Source organism: Morus notabilis, unplaced genomic scaffold, assembly GCF_000414095.1.
Source record: "Morus notabilis unplaced genomic scaffold, ASM41409v2 Scaffold45, whole genome shotgun sequence".
Classification (NCBI taxonomy): Eukaryota; Viridiplantae; Streptophyta; class Magnoliopsida; order Rosales; family Moraceae; genus Morus; species Morus notabilis.
This window is the reverse complement of record NW_010366164.1, coordinates 1,476,847-1,499,535: the sequence shown is the minus strand read 5'-3', so window position 1 is coordinate 1,499,535 and position 22,689 is coordinate 1,476,847. Positions and strand designations below refer to the sequence as shown.

Sequence of the window (22,689 nt, the reverse complement as noted above, 5' to 3'; positions counted from 1 at the left end):
TTTTCCAAGAACTTATTCCGCTTTGCGGGACCATATAAAGGTTGAATTCGGTATTTGGATATTTTTTGCATCAACGATCTTGTCAATCATAAATGATTGGTTATGCAACTAAAGAAATAGAAATTATCCTTAAATGATAAAAAAAAAGATAACAAATTTTTTTTTTTTTTCTATTATGAAATGTTTATGCAGTAAGGGTTGATCAACTGAGTATTCAAAGTCCTATCTAGGGAAGGAACTGAATTTTTTTTGATGTATTCATAGGGAAAGCCGTGTGCAATGAAAAATGCAAGCACGGCTTGGGGAGAGATTTTTACCTTTATTTTTATTTTTATTTTCTAACAAGTAAATTATCTACTCCATCAGACTAGTTCCGGGTTTGAGTCCCGGGCAACCCATTATCCCATTATAATTAATATATCGAAATCATATGTATATAAATTTGATTTTACGGTATAGACGCTTATGACCTCCCCCTCTATGCCCTGCGGTAATGATTCCTCTGGCATTACGACCTTTACCACAACGATGATGTCCATAGATCAAATTATTTCGTGGATTGGATTTCACTTGCCTGTCTACGGCTCCTTTGCGTGTGCTCGGGGTAGAAGTTTTGTATAAATGTATCGCCATGCTATTAAGTATTTTAATTTAAGTGCTTTTCTTTATAAGAGGTGGAATATAATAACCCGATTGAAACGTAATGATCATATGTCTGTAATGCATTTGAGGCATAACAAATATTTAGTAATGAATTTAGGCCATCTCAAACCAAAGAGAAATTTAAACACATTTAGTTTGTTGATTCAAATTTTTAATTCGAGTTGAGATGTGACTTTATATGAGAACTTTTTACTGTAATAAAAAAATTAGATGTGACTGTTTATGAAAATTTTTTACTATAACAAAACTCAAATCGGTAAAATAAACAGGATCAAAATGTACCGTAATCAGACATACTAAACTGAACAAAACGATAAAGTTTCATAAGAGTACATGAACAATTTTCCCTTCATAATCACACCATCTAACATCCATCAGATGTGAGAAGAGTCCTGGCAAAGAACAAAGACCAACATTTTTTTCTACAAGAACAAGGGTAAATGATTCCTCGGGAGTGGAAAAGCAAAAATTGTTTACACTGAACAAAACAAACATTATTTCAAAAAAACGACGGCGAGAACAAAATCAATGAAACTAATTTTTGAGTGCCACAAATAGCTCCTATGTTCAGTTCAAGTTCAGTTCAAAGTGCAAGCCTACCGGTTTTCTTTACATTCGACATCTGCTCCTGGATTTCCTACTCAAACTACTCGTCTATAAGACTTGCCGCAATCAATAAATAAACACAAACGGTTGCAACAGCAAGCTACATTATTTTTTCTATATTGTTTTCAGGTTACATGTAAAAGATTAATATCAAAGTATAAATACTTTTAAGTAGAAATTCCATCTAAATTACTTCCTGGTATAAAAAGAGAGCAACAAATTTATTGAGTGAAGCTCAAATCCGGCTCAAATTACAATCATGGTGTCAAACAACTCCAACGCCTGCTTCCAAGGGCTTTTGAATCCATAAACGTTGTCTTTCGGCCAAAGACGACAACTTGACTTAAAATGTTATTTAGCTTATTCTTGAATCTTGGTTTGCGATCGAGAACTGAAAACATTATTCGTGCCTGCTGGCCTCTCTTAGCAAGTGTTCATGTATTCTCAGAATCAAGAAAACTGCCTGTGATGACATCATCTCATCACAATTTCGCCATTTGTTTACTGAACTTTGGATCGATGCAAACAACCACCTGGTAAATTTTTTATTTTATTGTATTGTAAGAAAAAATCCATCTGTGGCAAGCTGAACATAAACTATCACTATATTATTGCTAGAAAACTAGAAGAGGAGCAGAAAAAATACCTTTCCAACACTTTTACCAGAATGGAGATATTCGACAGCGTCTGCAACGGAATTAAGGCCCAAAAATTGTTTTGGGTCAACCACAACCTATATAAAATGAACAAGAACCATTGAGGACTAAAAGCTCGTTGATGAAACCGTTGAAATAATAGAAAATGTTGAAAAATCTCACTTTTTGGGTCTCAAGATAATTACTTGAGATTGGATTTCTGCAAGAGCATATTATACTTTCAACAACAACAAATACAAGCCTTAATCCCAAATTAATTAGGGTCGGCTATATGGATTTCTCATTTCTAGTCCGCTCTATTAAACAAGAGACCCTCCTGAGGCCCTAGATCTTGAAAGTCGTGCCTAATTACGTCAACCCAAGTAATTCTTGGTCTACCCCTCGCTCTCCTAGTACTAGGTATTTGGATGTTCTCCCAAATACTTTTTTTTTTTTTTTGCTTTGCCTTTTTCTTTAATATGCTCTTTTGGGTGTGGTTATTAGATTCTTAAACCAGGTATCATAGTCAAGAGTTCAGCTAGTGGATTCACTGTGAATTTCACATAAAAGGTACAAGAACAAGCTGAAAGCAGGAATATTGCTTTCTGTTTTCTATATTCAAAAATATTCTGTACATAGGGCTCCTATTTATAATACAATTATGAAAATCAAATCTCCTAAAGTCATGGCCTAGAGATCAGGAAAGTGATCTGCTGAATCAAAACAAATCAGGAAACAATTTATCCTAAATCAGGAAACTGATTTCTATGCATTAGATTCGGGATTTCAACACAAGCCCACAATGAAATTCAAATATAACATATGAAAGGGTCCTGAATCATTACCTTCAGCTTTCCCATAGAGTAAAGATTAACTAATTTGTCCAAATGTGATTGCCACAAGTGAGCGTATTGTACTAAGAAAAAACCAGCCTGGGAAAACAGAAAAAGACATGCTTAAAGAACTAATTGTTAAAAAAAACTAATTGTTAAAAAAATTTGACATCATCGTGTTACGGCTACATATCACAGGACAAATCTAAGTTATATAAGGTGAGGATAAATCCAGAGGAAATAGAGAATCAAAAACTATATCACCATGTTATGGCTACATACCACAGTTTGGCTTTTTGCTAAAATCTTCTCACATAATCCTGTATAATTTGACGGCTTCCATCCATGCTCTCCTTGATACTGAGACCAGATTAATCAGTTGATTGGAATAACTAAACAATGGCGTCAAAAGAATTTGCAAAGCAATAAAAAAATAAAAAATAAAAAAAAAATCAAAGCATTATGCAGAAATCAACTGTGTAATAGACGAATTTAATAAACAACCTGAGAAATCATTCCAATTACTATGAGTCGACCATAAACTGCCAAAGCATTCAAGCACAAATCAAACATTTTACCACCCACAGACTCGTAGATGATGTCAACACCTTTAGGAAACTCATTCTTTAGAACCTGAAAAAAAGTAAAAAATAAAAAATATATATATGTCAACACGCTTTGAGTTCAAACTTCTATGTCTCAGTCTACCCATTGCAACTAGCAGTGTTTTTACATTGGTTGAACTGTCCAGGCCCTTGTTACAAAGTCGCATTGCAAATTTTTGTAACAAAATAAACAGATTTAAGAAATAAGAAACCCATCAGTCTGAGCTAAGGAGACACAAGAGTGATCACTCAAAACGCATCAGTATTAGTCAAATTCTATAGTGAAGGTTAAATTAAAGAATAAGAAAACCAAAAAAAGAAGATTGTAAATCCTCAATCATATTCCAATATTTTATTTAAATTTACATGAATTTATCAGTTTTCCAAATTATTAGTCCCAAAAAACTGGGACAACAAGATTGCAATTACCCAGCAGGAGACGATGCTTAAGTTCAAGGACTCTAAAATCTTATACCAGCTGTCTCCACAAATTTTTCTTTTCCCTCCATTGTGAGAAGAATTTTACTTGCATGTTTTGGGCAATGAAATCAATGTAAAGTGACAATAAGCAAGCTTGTTCATGCATTAAATTGATATATTTATTCTAGATTCACTTAATAGAGAGCATCATCAAACAAACAATAGAAGCAGATATTATCAAATTCTATTAGATGGATTAGTTAACTGAAAAAATAAAAACCACGACTGGCTCCACTTCAGCTTCCTATGCCTCCAAATATAATAAAAAAGAACCAAAAAGATTCAAGAGATTTACGGTTTTAATATCTTCAGCCTTGTAGTCTATGACTCGATCAACTCCCAATTCTTTCAGAAGCGTAGCCTTTTGCTCACCCCCACAGGTTGCAACCACTTTATTTCCAGCTAATTTTGCAACCTGTAAATCAAGCACATGCTATTTAATTATTTATCATATAGTAAACATGTTATAAAAAAAATAAAAAAATAAAAAAAAAAGAAAGAAAGAAACGGATTTGATTTAAGAACAAATTAAGACAATTGGAGACTAGGAGTCCTCAGTGAAGATTGAAGCATTCTTAATACAAGAAAATACTCGCAAAAAATAGAGTAAGAAAGAACGAAAAAACAAACCTGGACCGCGAATTGCCCCGTCCCCCCTGCAGCAGCAGTAACTAAAACTACCTTTCCAGATTCCATCTGTCCCGCCTAAGAATTCAACAGTAGGGAAATATTGTCAGAGAAAGAGGATTTGCGCCTCTAAAAAAGAATTTTAGAAATATTATTATACGAGGCAACGTAAAATTATTACTATCATGGTACTTAAACATCAATGTCTAATTGCAGATGTAATGCCGAACTGTAAAACCAATAGACTGGCTTGTGTGTGTGTGTATTATATATAAAAATAATTGTTAGCATGACGAGTGACCTTTTCTAAACCAATTGATGCTGTTAATCCTGAAGTAAGCATGGCAACAACTTCTGGATCTGGTCTTGCCACAGGAAGGACATGATTTGAGCGCACCTGATACAAGTGCAAAAACAAACTTTTATCCTCAGTGGTTTCATTTCAGGGAAGAAAACAAACGATATTCACAAATGCCATTAAAATAACTCATACCATGGTTTTGAAATGCGACAATTATCAAGTGTAAATTATAAAAGCATTTATGCTTTTCATTGAAAGTAAAATATTCACAAAAGAGTACCATCATGAATTCAGCATAGCTTCCAAATGTCATGACTGCAGCAGGAGTACCAATTTCCAAGTTAGTGACAGCATCCCCTACTGCTGCAATTATCCCCACAGCCTGAAGCAACAAAGGGATATGTAGATCAACAATCAAGTAGCTACCAGCTTTGGTACGAAAACAAACAAGTGCATTAGTAGCCTTATAACAGCGTCCTAAAATTTGAAGAGACACTGGATACAAAGATAACATTTTTAAGCACCTCAAAACCAGCATCAAATGGAAGACGGGCGCCAAGGTCATTGCTGTTGCCACTGAAATAACGCCCAGAGCTGAAATTTACCTGTTCATATATGTCCTTGTCAGACAGAGATACTAACGCTTGTGGAGACAGGGTATATGCAATCGTGATTGTACAATAAAGGAAAAAATCCTCAATGCTGTTGCACTTCGTCATCCTAAGGATAAGTAGGCAAACATAAAAGAAAAATCGTAAAACCATATTGTTCCTGAATTTTTTCTTATAGCCCTATCTGTTTTCCAATTAAGAGCATCCCTTTTGTCATCAGAAAAAGTAACAGTGGCCCCAATTTGAGATACTACTTAAGTTTCTCAAATATTCTAAATTATTGTCATCACTTTATTACAGGTCTGACTATGGCAAAGGAATTGGTTCGCTTAGGAGATGAGTGATATACAAAGAGGGTGAAGTGAGGAATCCCTGAAACAAGTTGATATGGTATTAAAGTCTAGGTTGTCTATATATTCGTGTTTTTGAAACCTATTGACCCCTCTACACACAGGGAGGACAATCAAAATATCTCATGTCAGCATGACATATACCATTAGTTCCTACTAGTTTAAAATCCAGCAATTCGTGGGTATTTGATGGTGTCATTGCATAAGACAACTAAATTTTCCAGCTTAAACCATCTTCAGACCAATATAGTAGACATTTTTAAAAATTTAAATAAAGAAGAAAGACAGGAATGCATAAGAAGGAACCCATTTCCTAAGAATAATAAAAAGGACAAATGGATGTAAGGCATTAAGTGTAGGAACAAACTTACGTCGCTAGCATTTACACCAGCATAAATGATTTTCAGAAGAACATGATGCGGTTCAATTGGTAACCTTAATGGCGAGTGGACAATGTGGGTAGCACTTCGAAAATTGTGGGTTAAAGTGTGGACAATTCTGAAGAACAAAAAGGGAAGATAAAAAATTCATAAATAAATTTCAACGCTATAATATATGTTAGATATATCTTGATTCTTGAGAAAGGCAAATATTCAACCTCAATAAGCATTTGATTCAGAAATGATTATGCAGGTCAAGGAAATAACGGTCAACCAAGAAAAAACAAGGTCAAATAGCTAATGTAGGGATAATTGTCATCCCAACAAGGAACTCAAACTTAATATGCACGTCCCAGATGAATGTCACATCATCCAACCATGTGATGAAAAATAGAGTCCAAAGAATTTAACCAGCAGTTTCTTACAACTAAAATAAAAAGAAGAAAATCAGCTCGACTTTAATTAACTCACATTTTCTTGAAATTATGTGGAAGTTGAAAGTCTAGAGGAAATTTCTGTGAAGATGTTCTTTTTCTCATCGCAGAAGAGCCAACCAAGTATTTTGCTTCTTCCAAGGGAGTTGGCCAATACTCAGTGCCTCTGCGATTTGTTATCCATAGGCAGGCACCAGCTTTACTTTCATCGGTAATAAGCTCAAAAGCACCTAAAAAGGGAACAATAAACTCGGAATGAACAATTAATTTGATTCAGCAAGACTGGAGCCAAAACATCAAAAGAAATACTAGTTTCAAAAAGAAAGGAAAGAATAAATAAATAAACAAATAAAGATAAACATACCTTTAACCACCGTTTCCATAGGCACGTAGCCTCCCATTAAGCCAATAAATTTGGGACCCACCTTTGAACCCAGGCCAGTTTCAACAAACTGCGTACAAAAAGTTAAATAATGTTTCAATGAGATATTCCCTTTGAACTAAAATTTTTTTTCTCACTCTCCCTCTCCCTTTCGTGAGCAGCATTAAATGACAGACTTACTTCAGGGCACAACACGTTAATACGAATGCCTTGACGTTTAAAGGGAGAAAGTGATCTAGTAAACATAACAACACCACCTGAAAGACAAAAATCCTCACAACATTACCATATATGGAACGAATCCATAACAATAAACTTAAAGCATGCATACGGTTAATCATAACAAGGACATTGATAACTCCATGAAATGGAGTCATTTAGCCTCTTTTGTGGATTAAAAAGTATGCTTGTTCTTGAGAATTTATTTAGTTTTTAATATTTTTACCTTATTTTTATTTCATTTTATTTTATTTGGAATTAATTTTATTTTTAGTTGTATTTTTATTTTATTTTATTTTATTTTTATTTAGTTTCCTTTCAAAATAATTATTTTCCTCATTATGTAATTTAATTTTGGTGATAGGTGGGCTCAAGTGCAAATTGAAATCCAAATTGGGAAAGAAATGCAAGAGAAAATAAGTAAAATTTCGAATTTGAATTAGCCTCAAAATGGAATTCGTGTGCGCGAGTAAAATCAGCACAAAACTCGCCACTCCAGCCGTTGGATCGCAGCGTCAACGGTCCAGATCGGGCGCGTGGAATCACCCCAGACAGGAGCGCGTCTCAGCAGGGTCGCGTCAGCTCTTCAGCGAATCAGAGCACGCCGCGTGTCCAACTTGTCCCCCACTCAGCAGCTCGTGTGATCCGATGCGGTGGTTCCATCTAAAGGCGCGTGTAACCTCCCTCTCTCAGCGAACCAGAGGGCGCCGTGTGTCCATTCTATCCGAATCCTCCAATTGATGCGCGCCACGTGTCCGAACGCAGGCCTTCAATTGAGCTCAGTTAGCAGCTCTCCTTTGTGCACGAAATGAAGGGTTTTTTAGCCCATATATGCCAATGGCCGCAAGAAGAAAAGGAGGAAGGAAAAGAAACAGAGAAAAACCCGAGAGAAAAAGAGGAAGCAATTTAATAAGGCTTTTCAGCTAATTTTCCAAGAGAGAAAAAAATTCCAAAATAAATATTTTTATTTTATTAGATTTAGGTCATTTTATTTTGTAAACACCATTGAAGAGGGCATTTTGGAGCTTCAAGAAAGAGGAAGATAAAGATTTTGAGAAGAGGTTTTGGAGCTTGTGACAACTTCTAAAATGGGTTTTTCATTCATTTTCTTATCTCTTATTCTTGTAATTTATAAATGATGAAACCCTTGATGTTATTTAGTTAATTTTGTGAGCTAGGCTGCTAGTGGAACTAAGATTGTGATGTTTTAATTTTTGCTTTTGGATTGTTTATGGTATTTTTGTGCTTGTTCATTCATGTGTATTTACTTGCTTAATTTCTATTTTTGATGGAAATCAAATGTATAACTAGACTTAGATTGATTTGGAAAAATTAATTTAGGTTGGACTTTACATGGATGATGCATGTTCATTATAGGAATATATTGATTTGTAGAAGGTATATGAATATATCGTTTACCTTGTATAACCTAATAAACCCGAACTTGAAATTGAAATTCCATGAACTAGATTCACATAGGAATATGATGAAATTGGTTTGAGGAATTATAGTCATAATTAATTCGGAAGAACTTTACGCACAAATTTGAGTTTGGTTAACTAGTACAGAATGCTGTAGCATTTCTTTAGCACAGCTTTAGCATTTCGCAATCAAGGGGAAATTAGGAAGTCCTAGCTCGATTATTTACAATTGCTTGTATTTTTATTTTCTTTTAGTTATAAAAATATATAAAAAGCAATCCTAGAAGCTAATCAATATTGGTATTTAACGAAAGCTAAACACAATCCTCGTGGGATCGATATCCGTACTCTTGTACACTTTATTACTTGTGCGATTCATATACTTGTGAGTTTTCACGCAACAGACATGAACGGACCAAATGAAGTTCTAACTAGGAAACTCCGAACATGATAGATAGAGACAACAAACCTTTAGAGGCAGTGTAGATAGAGTCGGAATACAAAGGATAAAGACCTGCAGAGGACCCCAAATTGATGATCACACCGGGTCTTTTTGCAGCTTGCATGATTTTAATCTGTTCATGAACTTTAAATGATTACTTATAGGCCCCAAATGATAATTTTCTGGCATCTGACTATCTGCTTAATGCGGCCACAACAACAACATCTCTTCTTAACAATCTGGATTGAACTAGATTTTGCTGAAACTGAAGTAAACATCGAAACATACCGCGATACGGGTACAATCAACAACAGCAACGAGATTAACGCCAAGAACTTTTCTCCATGAAGAAGGACCATCACTTTGATCCTTGTGAAACGGAATCGGATTACCAATACCCGCACTATTTATACATATATCTAATCCACCGTATGTCCCTACATGCTTCTCAAACGCCGCAGCCAAATCCCCTGATCAGCATAAACAAATTCAAACTCAATCTTACATAAATCATTCACAAAATTCGCAAACAAGTATCAGTCTTTATTCTTTTTTTCACTTACTTGAACTTGATACATCGCACTTTATGAATATAGCCGATGGGAAATCCAAATTCGAATGGAATTTATCATTCTCCTTCCGAACAAGATTCGCCACTTCATTTCCCTTTTCCTCGGAGAAATCAACCACCGTCACGAATATTCCTTTGCCTCCAAGAGCTAGAGCGAGAGCTTTTCCTACACAGATCAATTTCGCGCCATTGATCAGAAACCTCATCAAAACTCAGAACAAACTACACAAAATACACACCAAAAATCATCTGTTTCGTCTCCAATCAAAGAAATTGCGAAATCGATGGAAGAAACTGAGAAATCGGTACCAATTCCGGAGGCTCCGCCGGTGACGAGAGCCGATAATCCTGGTCTGAGCTCCATTTCTGTTATGGAAAAGGAAAGCTTTTGGTCTTCTAGGGCTTGATGATTGGAGAACATACAATGTTTGTCGAGTATGAAAATGAGTCAAATGACAGAGTTTTATTCCTTCGTGAAGAAAAATATATAAAATATACAGACTTTTGTAGCTTGTGTGTTCATGCGGAAGTATTTAGTTATGTTTAATTTTTAATTTAAATTAAAAGGTGATTTTATATGAAAAGTTTTTATTATAATAAAAAAATTAAAAGAGGCTGTTTTTTAAATTTTTTTAATCATATGAAAATTTAAATTAATAAAATAAATGAGACAGAGAACTCAGGCTGATTTTATAAAATAAATTTTTTTATAATCATTTATGTTAGTCGCAATTGGTGGGCTTTGTCATTTTTCCGAGTTCAGACAGAGAACTCATCATCAATTTCAAGGTATTAGATAAGTTATGGGCACGGCCGGCCTAAATCATGAGGAATATGCGAAACTTTCACGCCACGTGGAAATTTACACGTCTTTCTTTCTTTTTGAGGTTTTTAACATATTTGCCCGCTCCATTTGTGATAGTAGTAAGAGCTTGTTTGGTTCATAAATTAAAATTATGAGATTAAAATTATTTTGAATTTATGTATATTTTTTATGAGAGAAAATATTGTAACGAACCATGAATCATGATTCGAATCAGAGAACGAATCCTCCAACCAAACGGGCTCTAAGTTATTCTTTAAGTTTTTAATTTTAACCATTAGCTTTCAAATTTTAGACTTATTTATTTTACGGATTCAAATTTTTAATTTTAATTGAGATGTGATATTTTTTAAGAATTTTTAATTATTGTAAAATAAATTATATATGACATTTTTTTAGAGTTTTTAATTATAGAAACTTAAAATTGAAAATTCGAATCGATAAAATAAACGAAATCTTAACTGTCATTTGAATAACAGCTGTTACAAAATGGACAGAAATATGCATGTGTTAGTCACATGTGGAGTTTAAAATGTAATGACCCGCATCCACACATGGTATGATATTGTCCATTTTAGGCCTGAGCCTGCACAGTTTTACTTTTGAGCTTCACCCTAAAATGCCTCATATTATTAGGAGGTGATGTCATTCCTTATAAACTAGGTGGAAGCCTTTTGGAGTGAAGCCCAAAAGTAAAATCGTGCTGGTTCAGGCCCAAAGCGGACAATATCATACTAGGTGGGGGTGCAGATCGTTACATAAAAGGATAAAATAAATATTTGTTATGTCAAATTAATTAAAACATCTAAATATTAATGAAAAACCTAAAAATATTCAAACCTCACACTCTCTCCCATTTCTACCCCATTAAATTTAGGTGATGTTTGGTTCATAGGTTAAGAATCATGGTTCATGATTCTGATTTTTGAAATTTAATTTTTTTTATGAGAGAAAAACACTGTAGTAAACTAAAAATTATAGTCCTAAACCAACTCAGAACCCTCGAAACAAACATAGTATTAAATAAAGGTATTAAGCACTAATTACATCTATTAAAATGATTTTAAGTATTAAAAAGCTAACCGAAAAAAAGTCCTAATTTCAAAATAAAATTAAAAAAATACAAAAAATCAAGTAAATGTTTTTTTTTTTACCATTTTTTAAATAAATAGCTTAACTTTATATTTTTAAACAAATGGCTGAATTTTTCTTATTTTAACAAAATGGTCATTTTTTAGTAACTAATTAGTGATTAACTGTCAATTAATCAGTAATTAAACGATTTATTATAATTTATTAATGATTCATTATTAATAAATATGTAATTTATGAGTCAAAATTGAAAAATTACTAATTGATTTCGATTAATTATTAATCGATATTAATTAATAACAAAAAATTAAACAATAAATGTACAAAATAACAAAAAAAAAGTGATACTAATATTTCTCATAAAATGTAAAATGATTTCCCCCAATTTCAGTTTGATTATACACTGACAATGCAGGTTTATATGAAGAAATATCCGTAATGATCAGCAATCAAAATAGCAATCACAATGACGAGAGATTAACCCATGACATGCTCCATGAGTTGCATTCTCCCAAGACATGCACTGCTTATTACAGCTTGACGATGAAAACCATGAACAACTCCCCGTCCATGTTTGGCTTCTTTTTTGCCTACACTCTGAAACTGCTCCTATTACTGCAAATCCAGCGAAGAAAACGTCTGAAAAAAAAAAAAAAAAAAAAAAAAAGAAAAAAAAAAAAAACCCGGGGAAAAAAACGCTAAAAAAAAAAAAAAAAAAAAAAACAGAAACATAAAGAAAATGATAATTACATAAACATCCCAAAAAATCTTAAATTCAAGTAACGACAAGAAAAATGTTAAATTCAAGTATGTTAATCTTGAATAATTTGAGGATTTAGAATTGCGTGTGGGAATCTATTAGGATTATAGTACCACTCAACCATATTTACAACAAGAAAGATGAATAAAGTGGTACAGAGAAAAGTTGAAATTTTGATCATTTTTCCTTGATGTAGAATTATAACATATTTTGGCCTTCGCTAATTGCAAAGAAGTAAAAAAGATGGACAAACTTGTCATGAAACGGTATAAACTTGTATCGTTGAGTCCAATTCGACAATAATTTTTTATTCATTTTTATTATATTTTATTTAAGTTTATGTTCTTTTATAAAATTTGAGTCTGTATTAAAATTTTAAATTTAATTTTAACTTGAGTTTGAGGTTAAAATCTGAGTTTAAATTTCTCCTTTAACTCAAATTTTTAAACTCAAATTCAAGTTAATGGTAATATTTTTTTTATTTTTAAAAACGTTATAACTTTTTCGTTTTAATTCTTATTGAGATGATTCTTTTTTTATGCATTCACAATAAATAAAACTCCATCCATATATCCTATTAAAATTTTTTATCATTATTAAGTTTTTATTAAAATACTATATAAATACAAACTTAAATTTTAACCCACTCAAATATAAACTCCAAAAGATTTTCATCTCAAACTATAACTCAAATATACACAACTAAACACAAACTTAAATTATAATTTAAATTTAACTCAAAATTTACACTTAAATTATCATAACTTAAAAATGCAATTGAAGCTTTTTTTTTTTTTTTTTTTTGTGGCTCATCAAGCGTAGATGGGATACATTAACATTTGTAGAACCTCGCCTACCTGACACGCCATTGCTGACGTTTCATAGATTTAAGAAGTCATCAATGATAATAGTATTTTTATTATTATTATTATTATTATTATTTTGAATTTACCAGCTTTGTTGGAGGTGTGAAAAAGCCATTCAATATTTAACAATTATGGCTGCCTTTGGAGTGGATCCATATTATGTAATTTTTGTTAAGTTATTAGTATTGACAAATTGATAATTATTTTTAGAGTATCTAGTACCATTAGTCTCTAAACTCTTTAATAGGTGACATTTTAATCACTCTTATTTTAAAAAAAAAAAAGTTAACAAAACAACACTCAAACTGCTAAGACAGTGGCAATTTTACCCTTTCTATCCAAACCGTAACTTTTTAACAGAAATGATCATGTGCATCGTATGTGATCTGATTTAGGAGGGCACTTTAATAAATTAACAAAAGATCATACTTTTTACAACAATTAAAATGAAAATAAAAAAGAAAAGAGAAGAAAAACACGTCTATTAGAAAATAACAAGACCCAACCCACAGTTCCAGAAAAAAATCATCAAATTAATTAGATTCTCCAATATAAACTTTGATCAAGTTCATATCTTCACATTTATATTCTTCAACAACACAAACACATCAGATCTTAAGAAGGAAAACTAAAGAGCAGATCAGGAAACAGAAAATCCAATGATTACCCATTGCAAAGAAAATATATGGATTGGATTTCATTTGTAAATAATCACCAAAGTGGGTTAAAAAAACAAAAACAGAAACGATCGCCCATGTGAACATTTCTGGTCGTTTCATACGATAAAAGTCACATCAATTAGCAAATATATACATATATATATATATATATATGTGTGTAACAGATAGTTTTTAATACAAATTTGACAGCTTAAATACAAAGATTATTTAAGATATACTGAGTTTATTTTTCCATGTCCTACCGTAGAAATCTCTTAACCATTATGAATGTAAACAGAGAATTGTTTGATGGATCTAAGTGGCAAGTTTTGATGTTTCGGGAGCAAAATGAGATTAGAAACATTACGAGGGAGTATTTTTAGAAATAATTCAATGAGTTATTGTACATTCCTTGCAAAAGAAAGTAACAGAAAATGGAATTTCACAGTGGCATAAACAAGAACACTAATCAAGGCAAATTAAGATCGCCTTAAAGTAGTTGTAGGCCTAGCCTGACAGTAGTTTCAGACCAACTTACAATGTGAGGTTTGCAATCCAAATTCCCCCATTGCTCAAGTTCAAAACTTCAAAATATCACTTAGGCATATTATGGTGGGATTTCATCAAAAGGACTTAAAATAAATAATTGAGTGATTATCAGCTTTCGTCCAAAACTCAGAAGTTCAAGTTATATAACAATATCCATTTACACGGTAGAATATACATGTTGCAATTTGCTTGAAAAATGAAAGCGGAATTTGAGAAGGCTCAACAATATACTGCAGAAGGACTATATATGAACATTAGGAAGATCACAGATTCAAAAATTCAGATGGTCTTTTGTAAAGACTGTTAAGTGTACCTCAAATGGTGCTAACTTGCCAGCTTAAAAGCATCAATGAAGAGACCATACGTAAATCCCATCTTGAAATTGTTAAGAAGAGCAACAGGAAATGTTATTTTCGGGCGGCTGTAGTAGAACTTCGTAACGTACTCAGTCAGGAGGACGCACAACACCGCGGCTATAACATCATTCACTCCTAAAGCCCCAAAAGACAGAGAGATCGTCTGTGCAACATAGAAGCCTCCGAGCAAAGAGATTCCCCCAAAGAGAGCCCTCCGAGAGGGACTTTGAAAATAGTTTCTTGAGAGCTCAGGCACAACTCTGATAATATCAACCAGTCTCCTAGGCCCTCCATTCTCTTGCACAGCTCGAACGCGAAAACGCCCAGGTGAGGATTGTATAGAGAAGTCTCCAAATTTTCCACTCGACCCTGTTGCTTGAGGTCTCAAGCCAAATGTGCAGAGCCCCGAAGAGGACAAACTCGCAGCATGTATCATTCTAATATTCCACTACCAAAATCAACCAGAATGCCTATCCTGCAAAATAAAAGAGAAACGAACTCTTAACACGCAAGAAAATGTTTCATATAATTCCCCCAAAAAGTAATGTTATTATACCTAACAAAGCTATTAGATTCATTATCTAAGGGATAACAATGAAAAGCTGAAGAAGCCGAGCTCCAAGAAAAATTCCAACCGCTACCATAGTAGCAGCATGTATAAGAGCTGGAGTACGGTTAGAGGCCCTTCCCTAGCATTGGGTAACCATACATGCTCAAATGTCTCAAAGACGGTCCTAGCTTCACCATCCCACACTTATAATTCCTGAGACCACATTAAATCACGTGACAATACTCCCACAAATCAATGCTAATGGAGAAGTCAAAAGTTCATAAGCTTCCTTAATGGACTCTCACAAGTCACCACAATCTCCTAACTCGAATACAACTATACAAATTTTCCACCTTTATGGCGTGTTTACTTGTCATGACTGGGAAAGGCAAAGGAAGGAACGCTTTATTTTCTCATCTATTTACGTGTTTACTTACAAAATGAGGAATGGACCCACGTGATGGGCCCCCCCGTATTGTATAGAATGAGGAAAGGAAAAATTAATCTTAAGTTACCCAGAGTATTGTTTCCCTTTCCATTGGAATAAACTACAAAATTAGTTGTATAGCCTTCCTAAAATGAAAGAGAATTGGACTGTTTCCTAATAATTAAATGCCTGTTTGGTTCATATGTTTGAACAGAAATTCAAAACTTCAGTGAGATAAAACGCTGTGGCAAAAAGGTTTGAAATGTAAAGTAACAATAAAACAATAAAAATGTAATCAATAATTAAACAAACAATTAAGCACTAGAAACGTAATGAATAATCCTCGTAGGTAATGTTTTTTCTTTCATTTCCAACACCTTTCCCTTTCCATTTCAATTCCTTCAAAGTTAATAAACATGTCATAATTGATGAATTTGCATAAATTAAGCATTATATTGGCAATGTATACGAAAAATAAAGTTCAAGCTTCCATTCCAGCTTAAATACTCTCTCTTGACTTCCTAACTCAGCTTTCTCCACTTGTTTTCATACACACAATTACCAATTCTCATATTAAATTAGCGGTTTAGAATGTAGCTTACAAATATCGATGGCGATAACTATTTGGACATTTTAGCTTTTTTTTTTTTACTAAGATTTGATAGAATTAAATACATAAGCTTTGAGTAAAAGTGCATATGTATTCCATAAACCCTTGTTTAGTTCGTTAATTTAAATTTTATTAGTTTAAATTTTTAATTTGATCAGAAAAATTTAAACTTTAAATTGTATTTTAAATTAATATTTGAATGTATAATTAAAGTTTAAATTTGAATAGGAAATAAATTTATGTTTAAGTGTGAAAAATAGAGAGAAAGAACACTTTTTACTGTTAAAAAATAATTTAAACTGTTACACTTGAGGAGATATAAACTCTAAATTAGACTGTTTAACTCAATTCAAACAGAAATATAATTTAAACTGCACACTTACTAAACGCGTGAACAATCAGTGAAACAATCAGGTTAAAGAGAGACAATCAGGTTAGAGAGAGACAATTAGGTGCTAATATCACCAAATTCCTAAACAAAATTAAAAAAAAAGAACTTCAAAATTTCCATTAACTCGTAATGTATTAAAAAAAAAAGGATTAAAATCATTCAAAAAACCCTTACCTCAATATCTCCTGGCTCCAAAAAGATTCGGTGCAGAAATTGGCCTTCTACTCAGTGGGAAGCTCTTGGTGGTGAAGCCAAGGAAAGAAACCTTCGGTTATGCTTCCGTGAAGAGCAGAAGAGAAGAGTTAGAGAGAGAGTGGGAGGAAAAGGAAAAAAAAAAGGAAGAAGAGAGAGAGAGAGGCGAGGGAAAGAAGTGATTGGATACAAAGGCACGTGAGAAAGAAGTTCAGATATCAGGTTGGGGCACTTTTGTAAAATTCAGAAACTTCAAGGGTGAAAACGTAATTTTAAAAGTTATTGGGTCCGGATGTAATTTTGCAGAACAATTATTTAAAATTTTCATTTCAAATATTTTAGAAATATATTTATTTTTACTAAAAGGAAAAGATCGCTCCAAATTTAAATTAGAAAAACTAATTTAATCACAAAAAATATCTTTAAAGTTTTTAAAATCGATAGAAAAGATAAAAAAATAATTGACTGAATCTGGCGTCAAAATGATGCATAGTGCTTCTTTTATTTTAAAAGCGTATGATAAAAAGGTGCACCTTGCAAGTATAGAATTAACTAAGAAAATATTTTTCTTTTTGATTGTCTTGTATTTGAAAGGCCTATTTATAAGTTTACTTTTAAGTCCCCGAATAATATTAACAAGGTGCTACCATTTTCTCTCTTTTTTTTTTTTTGACAACCATAATATTCTCTCTCTTTATTTATTTATTTTTTTCAATTTGAATCTCCGCTTCCTATATGACGAGTGAATAGTGTTGAAAACAAATTAAAGCAATAAAATAAATTTGCAACAGTAAGTCTAATTTGCTGGAAATTTCTCAAGAATCATACAAGGTGCTACAATCACCTACAATGTTTAGTAAGAGGGAAGGAAAATAGAGAGAAAGGATAAATAAAATATTAAAGTGAAAGAAGTAAAATTATAGAAATGAGATTTTTCTTCATGTTGTTTGATAGAAGAGAAAGAAAAATGAAAAAAAAATGTTAAATTTAAATTATTTTACAATAATATATTTATATAAATAAAAATATAGTGAATTGTTTAAGTGCATAATAATCATATTACATCATTTTTGCTTGTTAAATTTTTCTCTCCTATTTTCTTTCTAAAATTGAAAGGAATGAAAAGTATAGAGCCACATGGATTTATAACTTCCTTCCTTTCTCATTTTTTCTCTATTAAAAATCTAAAATTCATTTTTCCTCCCTAAAATCCTTCTTTCAATTTCTTTCCTCTATCTTTTTCACTCCACCCAAACAGAGTGTAAATGAGCAGCCATCAGAAAAAGTAAAGGCTTAAAATTCAGAGTAGTGCTTCGGCTGAAGGCAAGTGCAATTGTAAGTAAAGTCACATCCAAGTCCAACAAATGTGTCGTTATCCATCAAGATCATGGCTTTCATTGTCTATTTTCTCAGTCATCTGCGTTCACAATAACTTTCTGAGCTGTGTAGTGGAGATGCAATAGAAGGAAGGACACACATAAGAAAAATTGTAGCCTTTAGGCAGCGCTGGCGGCGGTAACCTCAGTGATGAATGAGGAGAATGTTCGCTTTTTGTAGATCAGTGACGAAAGAGATGTTTAGTTCATGGATTATAACCATTTTTAATTTACGTGTATTTTTTGTAAAAGAAAATACTGTAGCGAACCACGAACCATGATTCGAATAAGGGAACGAATCCCCCAACCAAACAACCCTGAAGAGTCATTTGGTTTGTGGGTGCTGTCGACAGGAGACCATGGCACGTGCGCCAGGGAAGCGTATAGTTAATGGAGTCAGTTAACGAATTTATGGCATCGTTCGTTTCGCGAATTTGAGTTTTCAATTTAAGTTTAGATATGATATTTTTTTAAAGTTTTTAACTGTAGTAGAAAAAGTTACATTTTTTGAGAGTTTTTAATTCTAGAAACTTAGAGTTAAAAATTCAAATCGATGAAATGAACGAGACTTATGTATTGCCAGTATTTTTTAGACTGAAAAATACTAAGAAAATTTTATGTATTTCTTTTGTTGGAAAAATTCAAGAGAAAAAAAAGATGGTTAGTATAGTGTTTTTTAGGGTAAAAATCCCATTGAATTAGTTTAACCATTTCCTTTGTACCCACTCAATCTTTTCTCTTGTTCTTTTTAACATGAACTAGCCATGGACGCGCGCGTTTACGCGCATTGCAGTAGAAGATAATTTTGTATGTTAAAAAAAGTTAGTAATTTGTATACAATAGAAATAGATTATTTATGTATATTTATACACGAATATATACATAGGACTCCTATATGAAGTTATTTACAATAAATACATATATACATATATATATACAATACATATATAACATATTATTATATAAAGTTATTTACAATATATATATATATATAACTCTTTCTTTTTCTTTGCTGTTGTGGTTCCGCTGTTTTTTTTCAACTGTAAAATATAAATTTTAAAAGATATTAGTATTAGTAATTGAAAAAATTAGAAATAGTAAGATTTAGAAATAGTAAGATTTAGAAGTAGTTATATTACCTAGTTCGTGGATATTTTTTTGCCTGTTCTATTCCTTTGCCTTTGGAGCTGTAATAATAAAAAGTTAATAAATTATGTATTTGAAATTATAAGTATTGCTTTTTATTTATAAATAATGTAAAATAGTAAATATGTATTACCTGGTGGTTGATTTTTTTGGGTCTAGTGTATGTGGATCTATTGATGTTGTTGTGCTTGAGCGGGGGCTAGGCCTGTAAAATATTGTTTAAATATGTATTTAAAGTAAGAAATATGTTTGTTTATATATAATTAATAAAGATGAGTAAATATGTTTTCCTTGTAGTTGATATTGCATGTGCTGATATTTTGTGGTGGTACTGTTATCAATTCAGTTTCTTCAAGTATTTTTGAGACAATTGTAGCAATTTGAGGTCCTTTTCTTTGAAAATATATTTGGAAGATCTTTGTTTCACCTCTTAGTTGGTTGATGACTGGTGGGATTGTGAATAAATCTATAAATCCTTCGTCAATTATTAATGTTAAGCATGGTTTTTTTTTTATCAAAGCTTGTGCGGTTCTGTCAAATATGGTGATATCCATGTTTCCAGTATGATCCTCAATAGATGCACTTAGTCTATACCTGCAATTTATAAGATAATAGATAATTTATGTTATAAAGTATTTATTTTGGCTAATCAAAGTAAATAAAATTTAATTATAGTATATTTATAGTTTTAATTACCATGGAGATGGTGTTGTCTTTATGTGTCCATGGCTATCGCACCACCATTTGGTTCCCGCATGTTTGAGCTGTTGATAGCATCTAGGGCAGGAGTTATAATACCAACCTTGATTTGCTGAGAATTTAGCTATAGTAGCCTTTACTGTGAATTTAGTTCCCTATATACATGTGAAAAGATTTTTAGATTAAATAATGTAATTAAAGGAAAAGAAATGGATAGAATATTATGATACTAACTTGGTTGTTTTCCTGATCCAATGTCTTTAGTTCATCAATTGTTCTCCTATTCAGTGTTTTTTGCTCTTCAATAAATTGTATTGATGCTGTTGAGAACTCAATTTCTTGAGGTTGCTGAGAGAATATATATATATATATATAATTAATTATTATTATGAAAAAATTTGCATAAAATTTGTTGTTTTTAAAGTTTGGGGATTTGTTTCTTACCTTGTTTTTAATATTTGTGTTTCTGGTATGTCTGGATCAAGATAGAAGATTGTTGGTACAGTACTTGATACATATGCATTGCCTTAAACATAAGCAATAAATAGGTTAATATTTTGGTTTATTAGATGTAAATACTTTATTTTATATGTTATTATTTTTATAAGTTGTTAAAAAAAATACCTAGATATTGTTTCACCAACATTGCTGCAAAAACTGCAACCACTAGTCCTTTTATTGATTTAATGACATTTTCGTCAAATTGATTTGCTTTATGTCCCCATAATGTGACTTGAAGCTGTTAGTTTCTGTGAGAAAAAAAAAAGATAAAATAAAAAAGTTAGAATGAAGAGTTTTAAATGATGTAAAAGTTTTATACTTTTATTAAATATAAATCTTTTTATATGATTGCAGTAATGACTGTGAAAAGTTAATTTACCTTATCTTTTGTATCATTATAGTCCGTCGAGATGTTTGTCTATTGTTGATATTTGTTTGTTCAATTGTTTGCACTCTTGTAAGAACACCGATGACATCTGTTGGAAAATAAATAGTAAATGTTAAAGACATTAATTAAGACATTAATGATGTAATTTTTTTTTTTTGGAAAAAGTAATTTTATCTTACCACTTAAGATTTCAGTCGACTGAATTCTGTGCTGAAGCTGATCGAATTCGATGAAGTAAAATCTATGAAATGGAATAGGTGGTGCTTCTTCTGTAACTGGAACGAACACTGTTGCGCGGACAAACTGTAGCATTGCAATATGTGGCACAACTTTGTATGTTGATTTGTTCTCTGTGACGAAGAAGTTGCTAATATCATATATATTGCCTAATTGGACTTTTTGGTAAATAGTATTGAATCTCGTGCCCAAATTGATCATTGAATTGCTTCATGCTGCAGATATAAAAAGTAGTATTGTTATTTGATTTATAATATTTGGTATTAAATGAAAAATAATAGAATATTGTATTTGGTAAAAAATATTACCTCTTCGTCGACTAAAACACAGTCAAGACTGATCAAACGTCTAGTACTCAGATCATTATTCGTCCATATTCTGCAGATTCTAGCCCTGATAGTTTCATAAACTTCATTTGATTTTAGGACTCGAATTAATGTTGTCATTTTGGCTAACTGTTGGCAAAAAAAGGTAATTGTTTTAGTGTATAAAAATAAGAAGCTTTATTCAATATGTTTTTTTATAGATTAATAGTAAATAATTTTAATTATAAAAAAAGATTATGAATCTAATATTTAATTTATTATAATATTTATATTTTTATCTGGTGTTTTATTTCTTTATTTGATATTATGTAAAATTTCTTTGTAAACAATATTTTTTATATAATTTGGATATTTATTAATTGAATCATGAATTAGTATATGCAATCCTTTTAGAGTTGTAGCTCTTGATAAAGCAACATAAGTTGTCCATGGGTAAAAATTTCGCTATCTAGATATAATCCTATTTTATTCAAAGATTGTCATTGACTTTTATTTATTGTCATTGCATAGCAAATTTTAATAGGAAATTACCCTTTTTTTAGTGTAAATAGCCATTTAGATTCATGTATAATCATTTTTATTCTTGAGATATAGACTTTTTCATTAACGTTGCTTGGGATATAGACTTTTTATGATTTATTGATAGAAGAATAATGTAGTAATATCAACAATGTTAAAATAATAACATTAACGATGCTAACTTTATGACAGTACTTATCTCAATTATAGGCAAAACAAATTAATAGAATAAAAAACATGTATATTGAACACATTAGTATAATAAAATAGTAAAATCATACCTTCTAAAAAAAAGAATGGAAAACAAAAGGGAGGGGAAAAGAAGAATAAAATTTTCCCTTCTAAGTTTCTTTCAGAAGCTCAATCTATGAAGATCAATTTACATCGCATTTCAACTGGTTGACAATATCGGCATTTCTAAAATCAAACTTTCTTCCAGTAAAAACAAAAACAAAAGAAAAAAAATAGAGAAAGAATAAAAACAGAAAATACACATACATTAAAACTTGATAAAACTTCTCATTTTGCTCCATTGCTTGGTGAACAGAATATTTTTAGTGGAGTTTGGAAAAAAAAAAAAGGGTAGATAGTTGTATAATATTCTTTAAAAATTGAAAAGATTTAACACCTTTTTGTTCTAAGTTCATACTTTAAGTAAAGGA

General features: G+C 31.7%; 2 protein-coding genes across 5 annotated transcripts; both read right to left on the bottom strand.

Annotated features, from left to right (window-relative positions):
* Positions 1-1,240: 1,240 nt before the first annotated feature.
* On the bottom strand, positions 1,241-10,012 carry LOC21410161 (prostaglandin reductase-3). Its single transcript, XM_010109654.2, has 18 exons — positions 9,870-10,012; positions 9,553-9,726; positions 9,278-9,459; positions 9,017-9,122; positions 7,088-7,164; positions 6,890-6,977; positions 6,563-6,755; positions 6,083-6,209; positions 5,275-5,355; positions 5,031-5,132; positions 4,751-4,846; positions 4,453-4,527; positions 4,118-4,237; positions 3,242-3,370; positions 3,020-3,097; positions 2,750-2,836; positions 1,916-2,002; positions 1,241-1,802 (listed from the first exon to the last, which is right to left on the bottom strand). Exons 1-18 carry the CDS (start codon positions 9,979-9,981, stop codon positions 1,752-1,754), a joined length of 1,965 nt encoding a protein of 654 aa, XP_010107956.2. The 5' UTR covers positions 9,982-10,012; the 3' UTR covers positions 1,241-1,751.
* A 2,039-nt stretch (positions 10,013-12,051) lies between these two features.
* LOC21410160 (ycf20-like protein) lies at positions 12,052-16,975 on the bottom strand. 4 transcript variants are annotated; one of them, XM_010109653.2, is made up of 3 exons: positions 16,818-16,975; positions 14,623-15,140; positions 12,052-12,114 (listed from the first exon to the last, which is right to left on the bottom strand). In XM_010109653.2, the coding sequence occupies exon 2, from the start codon at positions 15,099-15,101 to the stop codon at positions 14,634-14,636; it is 468 nt and encodes a 155-aa protein (XP_010107955.1). In that variant the 5' UTR covers positions 15,102-15,140; positions 16,818-16,975; the 3' UTR covers positions 12,052-12,114; positions 14,623-14,633. The 4 variants fall into 4 exon arrangements, with proteins under 4 accessions (XP_010107955.1, XP_024028994.1, XP_024028992.1 ...); XM_024173226.1 differs by lacking the exon at positions 12,052-12,114 and adding an exon at positions 14,313-14,550; XM_024173224.1 differs by lacking the exon at positions 12,052-12,114 and having other exon boundaries at positions 14,313-15,140.
* Positions 16,976-22,689: the final 5,714 nt, after the last annotated feature.

What these genes read in the sequence shown, in the direction of transcription:
- LOC21410161 (XM_010109654.2), bottom strand. Translation starts at nt 9,981, where the DNA reads ATGTTCTCCAATCATCAAGCCCTAGAAGACCAAAAGCTTTCCTTTTCC. An exon ending in CATTTGATGCTGGTTTTGAG is followed by an intron (nt 5,133 to 5,274) that starts GTGCTTAAAAAT and finishes TTGTTGCTTCAG; the next exon opens with GCTGTGGGGATAATTGCAGC. An exon ending in GCTATGCTGAATTCATGATG is followed by an intron (nt 4,847 to 5,030) that starts GTACTCTTTTGT and finishes CACTTGTATCAG; the next exon opens with GTGCGCTCAAATCATGTCCT.
- LOC21410160 (XM_010109653.2), bottom strand. Translation starts at nt 15,101, where the DNA reads ATGATACATGCTGCGAGTTTGTCCTCTTCGGGGCTCTGCACATTTGGC.